Raw genomic sequence first — 18,191 nt, forward strand, 5'->3', positions numbered from 1 at the left:
TATTTTAAATTTTTCTTAAAACTACTTTTTTTGGAAAGCTGCATTTGTTATCAATGCTAAATACCTGCTTCAAGCAGTAACAGGCCTCTACATTTTAAATTTTCTGGAAAATTCTTCAATGCTTCAATAACACATCACTCTTGACATTAAGCTAACAAGTTTTCATTTTTGTTTTAAAAACAAAAGCCTTCCAAGTGAAGTATTCCCCATTCCCTTATTTCCATTCATTACAGGATGCTAGTTCAGGCCCTTCTTACTCTTACTCTGCATTATTACTAGAATACCTTGAAACCAGGCTTAACATAACTCCCTGGACCCATTTTCTAATCTACCATCAGTGTCTTCTCAAGATATATATTCCTTGGAGCCATCACTCTACCTTGTACAATTCCTCTAACATTGCACTTAACAGATTTTATCATTATTTGTTTACATGGGTCTTCTCCATTTTGCCCAGTTGCCAGTGAGTGGACTACTTCATACTGGCCTTTGGTCAGCCACAGCTAGCATAGAAGGTACTCAATGTTAGTATGTAGTGTTGACTATGAGCCCAACTCTCATACCAGCTTTCAGATGGCTTAAGAATTTTCTCTTTAAACACCAGTTTTCCCCTAAGTAATCTAATATTCTTAAAGTTTGTGTAAATCTACTGCAAACCTTGATGAAAACCACCACCTGGATTTTTCTTTGAAGCTAGTGCACTGGAAAAATGCACCTTAATGACTCGGGGTGATCATAATGAACACCAATTATCATATGCTTTTTTTTGGTCTTCAGGGCTACCTATGTTTGCAGGACTTACCTGTCGAGTCTATGCAGCTTTTTAGGTTTTCTGTGACCCTCACCCACCAACTTAGTATATCTAACTTATCTGTATCAATTCCTCTCACTCTTCTGAACTGTGCTTTTATAAGATGCAATAGGCTTAACAGCCAAAACAATCAAGCTAGTTAGAAATGTTTATAGCAGAAAGAAATACTCTAATTAAGAACCTAATAAAAGTACCCATGAACAAAGTACAAGGATCCTGCAACTTCCATTTTTATCTGCCCAAAGGTTTATTGCTATCTGGTTCTAGACTATGTCAGATAAAGATGTCATAGAATGAGCATTGTCATCACTCTCAGTCCTCAAAACCCAGCCTTGCTTTGTGAGAGTTAAAATTCTCCCAACTTTAAAGCTCTGTTAATGATCCAAATTATAAAGTTGTCCTATCTATTGTATTCATACTTAATAATCTGAGGTTATTTTAAATTACATTATTAACTCTATTTCTAGCAAGTCAGATGCATAATATGCAGTGATGTAAAAATTAATAAAACACATTTCAAGGGTAATGGGTAAATTTTTCTTGAATTCCAAAATGTAACTAATGTGGGCTAAAAGCCATTGTTAACTATAGTTTCCCAAAAATGTGCCAACTGCTCTTAGTACTTTATATACATTATACTCTACATTATATAATGTAGCGATAATGGAGATAAAATAGTAGAAAACAGGTAACACAAAGATTTAGCCAATTAAGGTAAGCTCAGAGTGACTTTTAATATGCCAATCAATGTTAACAAAACACAAGTCAAACAGACATATAGACCCATGTTTTAAACCAAAATTAATAAGAAAAGCAACAGCCAAAATAATTTTTTTGCAACGTCTGTTAAGCCAGTATTATTAGTCAAATGGCTAATCACAGATAAAATACACTTTGTGAAAAACTTGGAATAGTCAGAAGTCATTCTGGCATTTCAAACAGCTATGTACAGTATCACCACAATCAGTTTATATATACAAATATTGAATAGAAACCAGGCAAAACATTTAAAAACAGACTAACAATACAATCAAGTACAAAACCTGGGAGAAAGGGGGTGATATTTTTAAAAAAGAGGAAGAAAACATTATCAGGAAAAATTACAAAACCAATAATAATTACACTACATTAATACAGCGTTTCAAAGGGGGGAAAGGTGCATTTTTCCAATGCACTAGCTTCAAAGTTCAAAGAAAAAAAGGCAAATTGCTGCTTTCCATCAAGAGCAGCTTATATATTTCACATAATTGTTTGAAAAGAAAGCCTATTAACAACAATGATTGTTTAATGCTACACTTTTACAGCAAAGACAAAACTAAAATAGCAGCAAATTCACAAGGCATACTTCCACAGAATTACCATTCTATGGTCCATGCAATGCCTACAAAGTGCTCCCAGTTGGATATACAAGTAAAATTCACAATTAAAAAGAAAAAAAAAAAAAAAAAGGAAGATTGACACACAGGTACATTGAAGGCTGAGTAGTACTGAGTCTTTTAGTATTCCCTTTCCAAAGGGAAAAATGTTTGTAATAACACCCTTGAGTCCTTTTTACAGGCCACTACAGGGAAAGATACCTTTTATTACAATGCAATAGCAAACTATAAGCAGCACACCACCACAGTGGTTAACCCTGGGAAGGCTGGTGTAGCATCCAACAGTGACTGACATCCTAGAAAGGATAGACCAGTAATATTAGGCAAAAGCCTGAAATAGCAATAGTTGAAATACAGCTTTCAAATGTAATTCACAAATAAAAGTTCTAAAGAATATTTCAGTAAAACAACTGAAAACAATGGAGAAAGTAATTGCAAACTGGATTCTAGCAGTGATTTCAACCTAGCTTCTTTTCGTCACAGTTTTCTGGAGTAGGTGGGAAATGAGTACTTTCAGTATATAGTAAGGCTGACAGAGCGGTTCATTTTCTTTCCAATAAGTCGAGATGTTCTATTACTTTGGGTGGTTGACCTAGTAGCCATTCGGTCCGTGAAGAGTGCTCTTTCCTCAGCAGCAGCTTTCGCCATCTGTGCTTTCTTGAGTTCTCTAAGAACATAAAAATAGGAAACAGATTTTTTTTACCTATTGTATAAATCTTTTTTTTTCCACATCAGATGGGTAATATGCCCATGTCAATATAGTTTGAGGAAGGCAGACCTCACGGAAGTGCGTGAACGCCTTTTCATCATGCTTATGAAGCACAAAAGGATCCTATTGTATAAATCTTAGGAAGGGATTCTTAGAGGCAAAACACAAACTATACTAACAGATGGGGAGATTTTCATAAGCTATCATTATTCTAAGATACAAATGAGAAAAGGAAAAATATATCACACTTTAGCTGTTTGCTAAACCTTGAATTTATGAAGTGACTTTGTGTTTTGAGAATTAAAATACCACATGCACATATGTAATACCATATGTACCACACTAATGGAAGATGTTGTTAATGGGGAGTGTGGGAGGGGGAGGGAGGGTGTGGGGGTATATGGGAATTCCCTATATTTTAGATGTAATATTTATGTCATCCAAAGCGTCTTTAAAAAAAACAAAAAAACAAAAAACACCTTATGTACTTGGACACAGGGACACACATAATAAAGATGCTTTGGGTCTTAATAAAAAACCATGTCCAATAAAACGCCAATGCATACTGTGACTTTATCTTTACATAACAGATTAAATGAAAAACTTATTTCCTATTTGTTTGAACTATGATCAATGTTAAACTAGTGACAATCCTTTTAATATTTCAAGTCAGTTTTAACTAGGTTAGAATCAAAATGGTAGTAATAAAGCAGAAGAATTAGAAATGTGACCTATGGTTAAGTAATACCCTCCAATATTTCCCCCCTTTTCATCACTTCATCATTCCAAACCAGCTTTTCACAAAGTTCATTCTGATTAGAGAATTGTCTATGAACCTAGTCGATATTAGTTTCATTCTTTCACAAAAGCAAGTAGAATATAATATAGCAAGGAAACCTTAATTTATGGTGATAGTTTGGAAAAAGCAAAACTGGTACAGGATGGTTTTGTAATGATTTAAGAACTGGGGACTATCACCACTTGTAAATGTATGCTAGTCTTAATTTTTTTTTATTAAAAAAAGATTTACTCTTTAATTTTGGGGTAACTTTTAAAAAAATCAATTTATTGATATGTATTAATAAAGCATACAATCTATCCAAAGTGTATGATCCATGGTACCCAGTATAATCACATAATTGTGCATTCATTACTTCAATCATTAGAGCATTTTCATTATTCCAGTAACATATATTAAAAAAACAGACAAACAAGAAAACTCATCACTTCTCCATTATTTCTCTCTTTCCCCTGCCGTACACAGCTGCTATTCTGTTTCCATCTCGGTAGTTTATTTGTATTTCTATTTTGTAAAAAGTCATATATGCACTATTATCCATATTCATATTTCACAAGTTTCATTATGTTACAGTTACATTTTTTAGCTTTCCTTCTAGTATAGTCTTAAGTTTTTAAAGTTCAAACATAAATTTAATAGGTCAAATATTAATTTAAGCCAGAAGTCCCCCAAACTTTGATTGTGTAACTTCATGCCAAACCACTACACCCTTGCTGACAGAAAGCCTAAGTCATTTCTCATTAAAATTTGAGAATGAGAAAGTAAAAATAAAACTAACAAAAATTTCTTACTTCTGCAAAAGTGAATTTTTGAACTTTTCAGCATTCAATTCTATTCGTAATTGTTCTGCACTCTTTCTAGAAGCAGACAGCAATACTGAATGCTTCACCAAGGCCATTGCTGAAGGTCTTCTCTCTGGATCTGGATGAATCATAACCTTACAAGAAAAAATAAATTTAAGGTAAAGACATGTTCTGTAATAAGTATCAAACTGAGTCAAAAAAATATTTAAAGCTCACTTTTAGCAAGTCTGTAAATTCTTGGGAAAGCACTTGTGGTATTCGAGGTAATCTACCCTGTCTGATTTCATGCCACTGGTCTCCATTTCTAGGAAGAGGTTCAGCACCAGCAGCACATACCACTGTGAGGGCAAGGGCAAAAATATCTGCTTTTGGTAGATGGGTATAGTTCTGTAAAAAAAAAAAAAAAGAGAGAGAGAGATTTTTAAGGGAATGTGAAAATGGTCAAAATAAAAATAAGCAGACTCGTGCGGATTTAGTGAGAAACAGGACTAAATCAAAATGTTCAGCTGCCACATCTACAATCTAGATTTAGGACCTATACAAGTATATCAAAAGAACGCCCTATGGACTGCTAAATTTGGGGAAGGGGAGCTCTTTATTTTCTTAATTACCAAGTAATATACACCTCTCAGGAGGAAGAATTTAAATACACACATCTAAAAGTGAAAGCCTCCTCTTTATCATTAACCCAATTCAATTCTCAGTGGAAACTCCTGTTCCTCTAGGGGCATTCATATGCAAATACAAAACTTATGCACACTAAGTTACGACTTTACATATACATGATAAAGTAGATAAATATACATATAAAAAAGCAATGAAATGGTACTATTTATATTGCTCTACTTGTTCTATTTTCATTCAAAACTCTATCATGAAACGTTTTGTCACTTTTTGAAACTGTATTAATTATGTGCCATAATGTACTTAATCATATTCTTATTAGTATTTATTTATATTTATATATAGTCTCAATTTGTATATGAATATTTTTATGGAAGAGACTCTCAGAAGCGTAAATTCTGGGTCAAAGGAGTATGTGATTTTAAAATGTTGACAGATACTAATGTTGTGATGTCTAAAAAGGTTATGTCATTTAAAATTTCTACCAGCAGTGTATCAGGATATCTATTTTATAAAAACTCCACTAATGTTAATAAAATAAGTCTTTGCCTTTACTGACTCTTGCTAGATTAAATACCCCAAGCTCTGATGGTTTAAATTTTCTGTTACCATTCTAACAGCTATTAACTTAAAATTTTTTTAACATATCTAAATTTACATTCTTCTACCAACTGTTAAGTGTTAAAAAGTAAACAGTATTATTAAAGGAGAAAGAGTACCTCCTGTAAAACTTCATTTGCAAGAAAACGACTATCACCCTCTTCCACCTGTGGACTAGATATCCTTGTTACATGCCCAAGATCACCTAGAAATGTTGGAAAAATTATAGTTAACAGTTAAAAACAAAATATAATCAGCCTTCTCTGTTCTAAGGTAATAATCTAGTTATCTTTCTTACCTATTTTGAACATAACTTTGTTGGATGCCCAGTCGTCTTCATCTCCTTCTTCAGAGGCAGCATTTGGGATTGAGGTTCGAGATATGAAAATATTACCTGTCAAATAAAGTTAATTATGTAAGCGACACTAATGATTAATAGTATAACCAGAGTTTATAAACAAGGCTGTATACCAGAATCACATAAAAAAAAGCTTTTAAAAATACACATTCTCATGTTCTATCCCAAACTCAATGAGTAAAAATCACAGAGAATAAGGACCCAAGGAAGGCTATTTTTCCTGCTCCCTGAATACTGTGAAACCACTTCATTAGGCCCTTGTCATTTGCATATTAATTGAAACAGTTTTAATGACTTAGGAACAATACAAAAGGGCATAATATGTGATAATGTGTGATTCTGCCAAAGTATAATTTTAATCTACAAGGTTGGATGTGAGATGAACAAGTCATTTAACTACTGAGTTTAGCTGATCATATACCATCTACATCCCAATATGGCATCTACATCCCAATAATGGTTCATTATTTCCTACTGTATGCAGTACAGACTCTTTCGTTCAAATTCAGGTAAACTTATGATTAACTTAACTTTTAGAGGCAGATTTTATTTTAAATAGTTTTATCAACTCAGTGCTGAATTTACAAATGTTATATATAAGGAGTCATCTTCCCAGTTATATTCTACTTACAGGAAAATTTATTTTATGGTGATATTTGTAAACTTAAAAGATTTTTAAACTCCACATCCCTTAATATTTTAAAATTTTGTACTTTATAACAGAAGGTCTACCATATTTGGGTGATCCTTAATGCTAGATATGAATGATAGCCAAACTTTACTAATTCACATTTACTGTCATCACTTCAAATAATACATTTTCCTTTTTTATTTTAAAAAGATTTTAGTGAGCCATTAATGTACTGATAAGATATTCTTCATATAACCCACGGAAAGAAAATAAGTTGAGTAAAAAGACTTAAATTCCCATGGATCAACACACATTTCCAATAGATTAAAAAAATAGGTGAAGGGTGAGACTAAGAAAAGGGTGAGACTAAGAAAATGGACATAACCAGGTGCAATGCATGGTCCTGAACTGGGTGCTAGTTTGAATAAATCAGCTGTCTAGGACTTGGGTCAATTGTAGAAAATCTTAATAGGGTCTATTTATTAGATGAATAAAAAATAGTGAAAAAGAGTAAAGGAAGATAGGATTTTTAAAAAAGGTTATAAAACAGTATGTACAGTATGTTATTTGATAAATGAGAGAGATTTTACACTAAGATGTTACTGTAGGATTCACTTGTACTTTTTTTTTTTTTTTTTTTTTGAGGAACCAGGGCCAGGGATTGAACCCAGGACCCTGTATTGTGGGAAACTGGTGCTCAACTACTGAGCCACATCAGATCTTTGTTTTTATTTTCCATTCGGTTGCTTGATTTTTTTCTTTTGAAGATTTATTCATTTATTTCTCCCTCCCCCACCCCCCACTGTCTGTTCTCTGTGTCCATTTGCTATGTGTTCTTCTGTGTCTGATCCTAGGACCTTCTGGAGTGGGAGAGAGGCAATTATTCTCTTGTGCCACCTCAGTCCCCTGGTCTGCTGTTTCTTATTGTCTCTCCTGTGTCCCTTTTTGTTGCATCATCTTGCTGCGCCAGGTCTCTGTGCGGGCCAGCTCACCACACAGGTCAGCTTGCCTTCACCAGGAGGCCCTGGGTATCAAATCCTATATCTCCTATATAGTAGACGGAACCCCAACAGCTTGAGCCACATCTGCTTCCCTGTTGTTTGTTTTTAGGAGGCACCAGGAACTGAAGCCAGGACCTCCCACGTGGAAAGCAGGTGCTCAAATGCCTGAACTACCATCTATTCACCTCACTTGAAGTTTTTAAAGCAATTATAATCATAATGCATGTTTGTTTCATGAGTAATAAAACAACATTTTTACTATCTTTTATAGACCAGAAATACCATCATGATTGTAAGACACTTAAGTTTTCGAAGCATTTTTCACATCTCAGGTTATTCTAATTCCTGTTTTGTTAACAGCACCAGCATTATGTCATAATTATAATTTTAAGAGGGGGAACTCAAAATTTTTTCTTTAAATGTGACTTGTCTATATTTTCTTTATTTTTTTCCCCCAAACAATGTACTTGTAACTGCTTCTACAACAAATTTTTGTTTTAATTTAGTCTAAAATTATTTAACCCTCACCTTGAATAGGACCACTATTCCTTCAGTTTAAAACCTCTTAAGGGTATTATACAGCTTTGAAAGAATACTTTGAAGTTTTTTTGAGTCACAACACAGTAATACTGGAGCATTTATATATAAAATTTATAAGTAAAAAAAAAAGCAAGAATTTTTAGCTGAGAAGTGCTATTAAAGTGAAAAAATAAGATTACTGTTTTGCTATATTCAAGCCCCGATTTCCTTGCAACCTTCTTTATGCAATTATACTCATAATACATTACACATTTTGCTTTCAAAGCCATGCAATAACAATTTTATAGACTAGAGATACCGCAATTATATAGCATTTGTTTTCAAGATATTTTCACATCTCTCATTTTAATAGCACTGCTAGCAGCAGCATTAGTTTTATAATTACGGTTCTGTAGTCTAGAAGAGTGAGGCATTTTCTTTTATTTACCCATCTAAATCCCAGAGACTATGTGATTCCCATAGGATTTTGCACTTCCTTTAGATTTATTACCTTAAATCTTTCGGGGAATAAGGGAAGAAGAAAATGAAATCATGAAACAATACTGATAAGTGGTCAAAAGTCTTTTAAAGCTCTCAGTGAAAAGCATAATAGGATGAGGTGATAGTAGCACATTATAATGAGTATAACACTGCTGATTTATAAATATGATTGTGGCTGAAAAGGACTGAAAGAGAGCTAGAGAATAATGTAAGGATTGTATAATACAGTGATCTTGGTGGTAGATGAGGACTGTGGTTAATAATATAAATACAAAAATGTTCCTCTATTACAAGGTCTTAAAAATATGGTGATACATGGGAAAAATATAACTAATCTTATAGACTATAGTTAACTACTATTGTAATGTTTTTGTAGCAAAAGAAAAGAAGGTACTGTATCGATGCTAAAGGTGAAAAAAACACATGGGATTTAGTTTTATGAGATATATGATCAAGCATTTATTTTTCTTCATTAATAAGGAAACTTTGGTCATGTCATTTAACCCATCTGTGCTCATTTATGTATCTTTCTGAACAATGGAGAAACAACCAGGTTTGGTTTTAGGATTAAATGGGATAAATGGGAGGGGGGATGACATAATAGGATGTTTTCATACTATTACAATGAAGTAATTTACTTTCTATAACCCCAAAGAACACAGGTCAGAGGATCTGAAATACTTACTCGGTTTTATATCCATGTGAACCAAAGACATTGAGTGAATATACCTTAAGCCCCGGCCAACTTGCAAAAGGAGATCCTTTAAATCTGCTTCTTTAAAGTAACTCATGCTCCTGTAGTTTTCACTTATGGCATCAGCTAAACTTCCACCTAACCAAGACAGGAAAAGTCAGCATTTTCTTCTTGTCTGAAATACTCTTATTTTTCTTCCACCCACCTTTACTGAAGGACCATAGGTTCAACCAAGAAAGTAATAAATTATAGAACCTGTTCCTTCAATCTATTTGTGAAATTAAAATTTAATTTATTTGTCCAACAGGTAATATAGGTCATCACATGGTACAAAGTACAACTTAAGTCTCACTCTCACCCATATACACCAGCAACCCACCTGGCTCCCTTTCCCAGAGTAACAATTCCTTTCCTCTCTTTTTTACACAGAATATAGCATATTTTCATTATCTTATAGAAAATTCTATATCATAAAAGACAAAGTTTTATACTTTATCCCAGAGACAATGAGGAATGAGGAGTTACCAAAACAACACACAAACACACTTCTGTTTAAAGCTTAGAAATAATAAAATCAGAGCCAGGGTAATAAAAATCAGGAAGGTCAATGATATTAAGTCAAGAAAAGAGGGCCTAAATTTTAAATAAGACTGAATATTTAAATGTCAAATGTGCTTTAAAAAGAGAAATAGAACACACACCGGCTATCTTATGTATAAATATGTTTAACTTTAATGTTTAACAAGTATTAACTCATAAATTTTGAACTGTGGGAAAAGAAGGCTCTAGAAAGGAGCAGGTCAAGAGGCCTATCCCTTAGACAAGACAGGCTTGAAGGCCTAGATCAGGTTTGACGAGAAGAGATGGCTGCTTTTGGTCTTAGTGGGTGGGCCCAGCAACCATAGCTGGGCCAAGTTCCTTCTACCTCACTGCTAGAAGGGCAGTAAAGGTGTGAAGAGCAAAACACTTTTGACATTTCAGTTTCTCTTTTCCTATCCATCAATATTTTCCTACACTTGTTTATGGAGAAAGTAGAAATTTCAGTCTACCACCAAAAAGGCTTGAAATGTAAATAACTGTTGGAGATAATAAACTCAATTACAATAAAGGATAATAATCAGTTAACGTGTACTAATGAATGGTAACAATCTTTTCCCTGTGAAATATAAGATTAGGTCTATTAGGACACCCAAAGCTCTACCTGGGGAGAGCAATGATGGAAAAGGAAAACAAAAGAAAGTTCTCACAAGTCTATCCAGATAACCTTATTTTCCTTCATCTAAGCAGGAACAATCACACAAAGCAGAAGCCCAGATTCATAAAGATATTTTTGATTTTTAAAGATCTGTTTCTCTTTAAGGAAGCTTTGTCTAGAGGATTCTTTAAAAAACAATGGAAAAGTATACTGTTATTTCTAATTACATATTATCTTTAATATATTTAGATTATCTTTATATGGGCTTTTATTTAAATCTTTTATACTGCTCCAAAATAAATTATTTTCAAGAGATTATATGCTGTTATAAATTTGTGATTCCTGGGAAACGGACTTGGTCCAGTGGTTAGGGCGTTCGTCTACCATATGGGAGGTCCGTGGTTCAAACCCCGGGTTTGACCCGTGGGCAGCTGGCCCATGCGCAGCGCTGATGTGCGCAAGGAGTGCTGTGCCACGCTGTGCCACGCTGGGGTGTCCCCAGCGTAGGGGAGCTCCACGCACAAGGAGTGCGCCCGTTAAGGAGAGCCGCCCAGCACGAAAGAAAGTGCAGCCTGCCCAGGAATGGCGCCGCCCATACTTCCCCTGCCGCTGACGACAACAGAAGCGGACAAAGAAACAAGATGCAGCAAATAGAAAACAGAGAACAGACAACCAGGGGAGGGGGGGATTAAATAAATAAATAAATCTTTTTTTAAAAAAAAATTTGTGATTCCTGGGACTTCTACTGAAATACTCTTGACAGTTAAAAGAATACCCACATCAACAGGATAAAAGGGAGGATGAAAAGAACTAAAATGAATATAGAATGGAGAAGACATTATGGTCAAGTTGTTCTATATTAAATGCAGTCACTGAGAAAATGAGGGTTAAGAAACAGATTTGTCCAACAAGGTCATGGGAGATAGCTACATAAATATTTTGAACTTAATATATAAATGGAAACAACATTTCAAGAGGTGTGTGAAACAAACTAGCAGCAATGCTCTATAAGGACTGAAGTTCTTTCAAGTATAGAAAACTATTAAAACACACAACTTAATGAGAAGTCAGGTTTAAGAAATGAATCTTTTACTTCTGTTTTGTTCATTATTTTTAAATACAGAGAACCTGAAACCACTACTTATAGTATTTATTCACAAGCTATAAATTGACAGGTCTTGTTTATCAATGGGAAGAATAAGAATCAACAGGAAAGCCATCTTGGACCAATAGACAGGGTGTCCACCTACCACATGGGAGGTCAGCGGTTCAAACCCCGGGCCCCCCTGACCCGTGTGGAGCTAGCCCGTGCGCACTGCTGATGCGTACAAGGTGTGCCATGCCACGAAGGGGTGTTCCCCGCGTAGGGGAACCCCACACACAAGGAATGGGCCCCATAAGGAGAGCCGCCCAGTGCAAAAGAAAGTGCAGCCTGCCCAAGAATGGAGCCGCACACATGGAAAGCTTAAGCAAGATGACGCAACAAGAAGAAATACAGATTCCCAGTACTGCTGATAAGGATAGAAGCGGTCACAGAAGAACATACAGCGAATGGACAGAGAGCACATAACCTGGGGGGAGAGGAGGGGAGAGAAATAAAAAATAATTAAAAAAAAAAAATCAACAAAAATAAGTCTCTGCTTTCTCCTCGCAAGTGTTCCCTAAAGTGTAAATTCTCTAATATCCACAGAAGAGGCATAGAAATAGAAATCCCTTATATATACAGATTTGAGTATGCAGTAATGACAGATGTCTGTAAGGATCAGAATCCTTTACCAAAATCTTGGTTTAATGGAAAACGACAGATACAAGTTGGTCCATAAAGTAGACTGAAAGCTAGACAAAGAGGTTCAAAGTTGAACCTATACCTGCTTGTTTTGTTTCTTTTTGGGGGACCAACTGGAGAACTAAAAACAGTAATTTACTTAATCGAGGATTCTTAGTGGATTCTATTGGTAAAGTAGGTTGGACAGACAGGAGAAGGGCAATACTGCAGAATGCTTGAATTTTATGCACAGCTGTACTGGCAGGGTACAAAATGAAACGGAAAGGCTTGGTGTAGGAGAATCCATTCAAGCAAGACTATTATGTGCCCTATACACTATGCTAGTTTCCAGGATAACAAAATATATATGGCAAGGCCCTCATCCTTTCAAGAGGTTTAGTTTAATTTAGGTGACAGATACACAAATGATATGTACAGTTCTACAACCAAGGTATTCCAAGAGAGACAAAGCTTTCATCGTTTACTTAACATTCAGGTACCATTACTTGCACTTGAAAATTCATGTTAGTCCTCTGATCTGTGAATTTACAGGACTAAAGGAGACACAGAAATAGAGCATGACTTTAGATAACAAATACTTCCTTAGTGTTCATTTTCTCAGGTTCACAAGTTGACAAAAGAACCATTACTCTACATACCATTACAATATTCATTTTGTATAAGCATATGATCATCTTCTGCCCATGCGGAGAAATATCGAACTACATGGGAATGTTGTCCAAGCACTGCATGTGCATATACTTCTCTCAAAGCATTTTGCCTAGGAGAATGAGATTAATACAATGGTAAATACTTTTGATTCAAGCCTAAACTGAATTAGTTTATCTGAAACAGTTTCTATACATATATATACACATACATATAATAAAACATTTATTTATATAGATATGCTGGATAACTTATTTAACAGGGAGGAGTGAGGGAGAGCCTAATGAGGTTTTTCCAAAGGTTTCCATTAAAGAAGAATGTTAGAAAAGAACCTTGCTGGCACTAGGACTCAGGAAAGAAAAGACTCCATTTGACTGTGAATTCATGGATACTGACAGGAAATAAGAAATTCAAGGCAGCCTTCTAAATCAGACTACTCATATACCTTACTAAGTTCAATAAGAATCATTAGCCCAAAATGAAAAGTACATGGTTAAATCATTATCATTTCTCAAAAACTAGAGAATTAAAGTCAGTATCTGATGACTTAAAATTAATGTTTATAATGCCAGAGGGGAAAAAAGGCAAAATTTTAAATACATACTCGTCAATAGAGCCGGCCAATGGCTTTTTTGATCGCTTAATGGCATAAATGCATCCATCCAGCCTCTTCACACACTTAAACACAGAACCAAATTCTCCAGAGCCAATTTTCTCTAGCTCATGAAATTCTGTTGTATACCGTGACTTCATGTTGCTTTCCGTTATTGTGATCCTCTGTAATAAAAGTGTATCCATATATATAATACAAATATATAAAAATGATTTTTCACTATGGTAGCATAACTGTGTGAAATTTAAAAGCTATACCTTATGTTTTCATGTTTATTTAACAAGTAAATTGTTAAGAAATAGAAAATCAAATTTCAGAAAGAATAAAAAGAAATGCTAGCTATTTACTTTAGCAGGTCTTGTTTCATCTTCAAACTCATAATCGCTGGCTTCCATATCTTCACCACAGGAACTGAAAAAAAAATTACGCAGTTCTCCATCAACATATGTGACAGAGCTAACAACTAGAGATCCAAAGCTTCATCTGATAAATGTATAGTGAAATGGGTTTTTAATGGTATGAAAACAGAAGTTATTTTTACAATCACAAGATCCAACCCAGCTGATGAAAATGTTGTCCCTGCTGATATGCTCACTAACCAACTAGCAAGTAAGTAACTGCCAATACCACCAAACGTCAAAATTAAAACCTAAGTCAACTCTTTCTCTAATTTTTGACACAGGTAGATTTCCTACAAGCTATCTAGTTTTTTATTCCTTCCTTTCTTACACCACTCCTTTTCCGCAGCTGATTACTTCCACTTCTATGCTGAGAATTAGGTGCCAGTAAGAGAAAAAATTTCAGAGGACCAACTCCTATGCCATTCAGTTGAAATTAAATTTTGATAAGTTTGATAATCTTGGGTGGTTTGAGGACCCAAACTGTTGAGTAATTAAGAATGGACTTACTCATTCCAATAAGTTCTCTTTCTTCGTCGACACTGTCCTGAGGAATGAAGCAGCACAGAATCCGGAGTAAAAGGATTAATATTCACTTGAGGAGTCTGTCGCAGGTCAAATTCCCTTTTTCCTGATTTTTCTGAATTCATGAATAGAGAACCACCCCGGAGTTTAACAGAACTGGAATCGATTCCTCGAGCTTTGGAGAGCAAACTCTAGGGAAGGGAAAATAAAATAAATTTTTAAGGTTCCAAGTCCTATACAGTCAGGCTTCTCAACCAAACCTGCAACATGCCTTTCACATGACTGAACGTGTAGGTCAAAGCAACACACAAGCCTTTGTTATGTGTCAAGCAAAATAAGCAGTGGCTAACTTGGCAAGCGGAAAACTAACTTAACCTTTTCTGAAAATAGCCAAATCAAGTCGGTTTCCAATCCCAAAGGGAACGTGGATGCTACTAAAATTAAGTTCATTCTAAGGGCTAAAAATTAACAAACTCTTTCAATGCTTATAAAACTAGAGAGCAGTCAGGAAGCCCCTTTCTAGCTCCCCTCCCCCATCTAAACGAGGCTTTGAAACCCTCCTCAGCTCGGCTCCTCCCCCGCTTCCAGAGGGATTCCGCCTTGGGCAAGTGGGCTGATTACCAGTACTGCCGAGCTACACGACTAGCGGTATAAGGCGGACTCAAAATTGACTGGTTCACTTAGAAAGGTACATTTTCCATATTAATTTATAAACGCGAAACTTGGCTTAAATTCGGTGTCTGTTTTAAGAACTGCTGTTAATTCTCCTCGAGTTTCAAAAACGGTGATGTGCGCACTCACTTGCCAGTCAACAAAGAGGCGCCCCAACGCCTACTTCTTCATGCAGGACGAACAGTATAAACGCGTAAGGGCTCCAGCAACAGCAGCCTGCCGGCGCTGAGGTGCTGGGAGTTGCCGGTCATCACGCTCAGGGCGACCGGCGTGGGCGCTACGAGCCCCGCGGTACAAACGAGCGCTTTTCCACTACGAGGTCCGGAAAGAGTCGAGGCACAGTCTGCCTCCAGACCTCAAACTCTGCCCCCCACCGCCCCCACGACGAGAAACGCTAAGCGTGTGGAGCAGATTTTTAAAAACCGAATTCCTTCTGCGTGCGCCGCCCCAGGTACAGGCCCGGCCGCCGCGTTTAAAAGGCACCATCTGGCCGCGGCGCCCGGCAGTGTCAGGTGGCCAGGCCAGCGCCACCGCGGCGTCCGTCCCAAGCACGTTATCGGCGCCACACGCCCGGCGCGCCCGCTCGGGGCGGCCCCGACTCCACTGGCGCTAAATCCTCAGCCACCTGGACGGCGCCGACCAGCCCCTTTGAAAGATGAAGAAGTTCCAGACGAGGCTCATTGTTCGGTTACATAATCTTAACGGACAAACCTCTGGGCAGGGCCACAAAGTGGGGCTGCCAACTCTGCGTCGCGGCGCAGGAAGGCGAGCGGGGGTGCGGCCCGGCGGTTATGTAACTGAACCCGGGCAGCGCCCCGCACGGCTCCGGGCGCCGCGGCCTTTTTAAAAGGCTCGGCGGGCGCGGGGCCCCAGCCCTCCCGGGCGCCCCCGCCCGCCCGGTCCTCTCACCTTGGGGGTGTGCGGCGTGTCGAAGAGCCGCAGCTTGCGGAAGGTCTTGTGCGGGGGAGTGCCCGGGTGGTCGGGCAGCGGCGAGCAGGCGCCCTCGCCCGCCGGGCGCGCCCTGCAGGCCCTCGGGGACGCGTCCCCCGGGCCGCCGCAGCGCACCGGCGAGAACGAGCTGCCCAGGAAGCTGCCCAGGAAGGAGGCGGCCGCCGGCGACTTGACTGGGGACGAGGAGCCGAAGCCCTCCTCCTCCCACGAGTCGCCCTCGGCCCCGCCGCCCGCTCTGCCCGCGCCGGGCGAGGCGCCCTGCAGCAGCATGTCCTCCTCCAGCTCCCCGGGGCTGCCGGGAGCCGGGCCCGGCGAGCAGTGGAGCTCGGGCCCGGGCTCCGTAGGGCTCCGAGCGGGCGGCAGCGGCGAGTCGGGCTCCTGAAAGGCCGAGTCCTCCCCGGTGCTGTGGCCGCTGCCCTCCTCCTCCTCTTCCTCCTCCTCCTCTTCACAGTCGCTGCAGGGCGAAAAAATCAGCTTCTGCCGCAAAGTGCAGGAGACCCCGGCGCGGCGGGGCGGCGGCGGCTGCTGCCGGCTCAGGAAGCTCATCGCGTCCTTGGGGCCGGGGCCGAGGGCCGGAGAGCCGGGGCCTGCGGAGTCCTGGACACTGCCGGCCCAGGGGGCGGGTCCGCCACGTGCGACGGGGCGCGCCCGGTCGCCGCGGCTGCGGGTCCGCGCTGCGGTGACCTGCGGCTCCCGGGAGCTCGGGCTGTAGGCGACGGTACTGGTAGCGACGGCGTGGACTGTCCGGCAGAGGTGGGGCGGCCACGGAGCAGAGGCTGGGGTCTCCGCAGGTCCAGCCGCAGGTTCGGGCTCCGCGGCTTCCCGCGACCGTTAACCACGTGACTGTACAGCCCACCAATCCCCGCCCAGCCCGGGGTTTGAAAAAAAAAGGAGGGCGCGACGTAGCCCGCGGGGGTGGGACCAGCTACGCGATTTTGGCGCGAACTCGCTGGCTCCGCCCCCCGATTGGCTAAGGGCGAGGCCTGGGCGGGTCGCTCAGCCGAGGGCCTGTGAGCGAGCACGGGTTGCCGGGGGCCCGGCTAGCTCCGCCCACACGGCGCCGCACTGGTAAGCGGAAGCGGCCTTCTGGGAGGGGTGAAGAAAGCTTGGCTCGCCGAGCGCAGGGTTGGATGCGATTCCTCGCTGGTACGCCGGCGTCCCAGGGGCTGCAAGGACGGGCGACAAGGATGCGGCTACGGGGCCTTGAGGACCGGGTCGCTTGTGAACTGCGTGACAGCTCTGACGCTGCCCCGGGAGGCCGTCCTCCCTCTCCCATGCGCACCCTGGTGACGCCGCGTGGGCGTTGTGGGCGTGCCTGTGGACAGTCACGTTCCCAGGTCGAGATCTGAGCCCGATTTGGCGACTCGGGCCTCAGAACCTTGCTGAACTGTGTGAACCGATGCGGTTAGGCTGTACATCCAAGTGAGCAAGAGAGTTGAGACGCGAGTTCTCCAGGCAGAGACGCTGGCTGTGGTGGCAGCTTCTGAACCTCAGTTCGGGGGTGGCCTGGTAGGTTCGAACGTGTACGCAGCTAGGTGAGCTCCCCCAGGCCCGTCGTCTCCTTTGCCGCTCGCCCGAGACTTTATCCAAATATAAACAGCACCCCAGTCTGCGCTAGGACAAAGCCAAATGTTAGGTGTTGGGGAGAAAAAAAGATTGACCTAGCTCGCTGCAATTAAACAAATCCCCTAGTACTCTCTTATACTACGGTTTAATCAGTCCCTCATTGTCACACATAAACGTTTCTTGCAATTTTTCAGTTGTAAATAACAATAACCCTACGATGCATATTCTTCCTTCTACATGTGCGTTTTCAAACTCTATATTGTTTGGTTTTTAATAATTTCTTTAGAATTTCTAGAAGTGGGAATTATTGGGTCAAAATATATAAACTGCCAAACTGCCTTCCAGAAAAAAAAAATGTACGTTCACCGTGAATTGTGGACAGGAGTGGGTGTACAGATTTGGTTTGATGGG

At 39.7% G+C, this 18,191-nt stretch overlaps 1 protein-coding gene and 1 non-coding gene across 2 annotated transcripts; both read right to left on the minus strand.

The window, feature by feature from the left end:
• Positions 1 to 1,526: 1,526 nt before the first annotated feature.
• On the minus strand, positions 1,527 to 17,058 carry WEE1 (WEE1 G2 checkpoint kinase). Its single transcript, XM_004470244.5, has 11 exons — positions 16,173 to 17,058; positions 14,577 to 14,782; positions 14,016 to 14,079; positions 13,660 to 13,832; positions 13,046 to 13,167; positions 9,418 to 9,564; positions 6,021 to 6,116; positions 5,842 to 5,927; positions 4,715 to 4,885; positions 4,487 to 4,632; positions 1,527 to 2,854 (listed from the first exon to the last, which is right to left on the minus strand). The coding sequence occupies exons 1-11, from the start codon at positions 16,758 to 16,760 to the stop codon at positions 2,701 to 2,703; spliced, it is 1,953 nt and encodes a 650-aa protein (XP_004470301.1). The 5' UTR covers positions 16,761 to 17,058; the 3' UTR covers positions 1,527 to 2,700.
• LOC111767009 (small nucleolar RNA U13) lies at positions 2,917 to 3,018 on the minus strand. The gene has a single exon (XR_002798910.1). It is a non-coding gene; the product is annotated as a small nucleolar RNA U13 (small nucleolar RNA).
• Positions 17,059 to 18,191: the final 1,133 nt, after the last annotated feature.

Source organism: Dasypus novemcinctus, chromosome 10 (assembly GCF_030445035.2).
Source record: "Dasypus novemcinctus isolate mDasNov1 chromosome 10, mDasNov1.1.hap2, whole genome shotgun sequence".
NCBI lineage: Eukaryota > Metazoa > Chordata > Mammalia > Cingulata > Dasypodidae > Dasypus > Dasypus novemcinctus.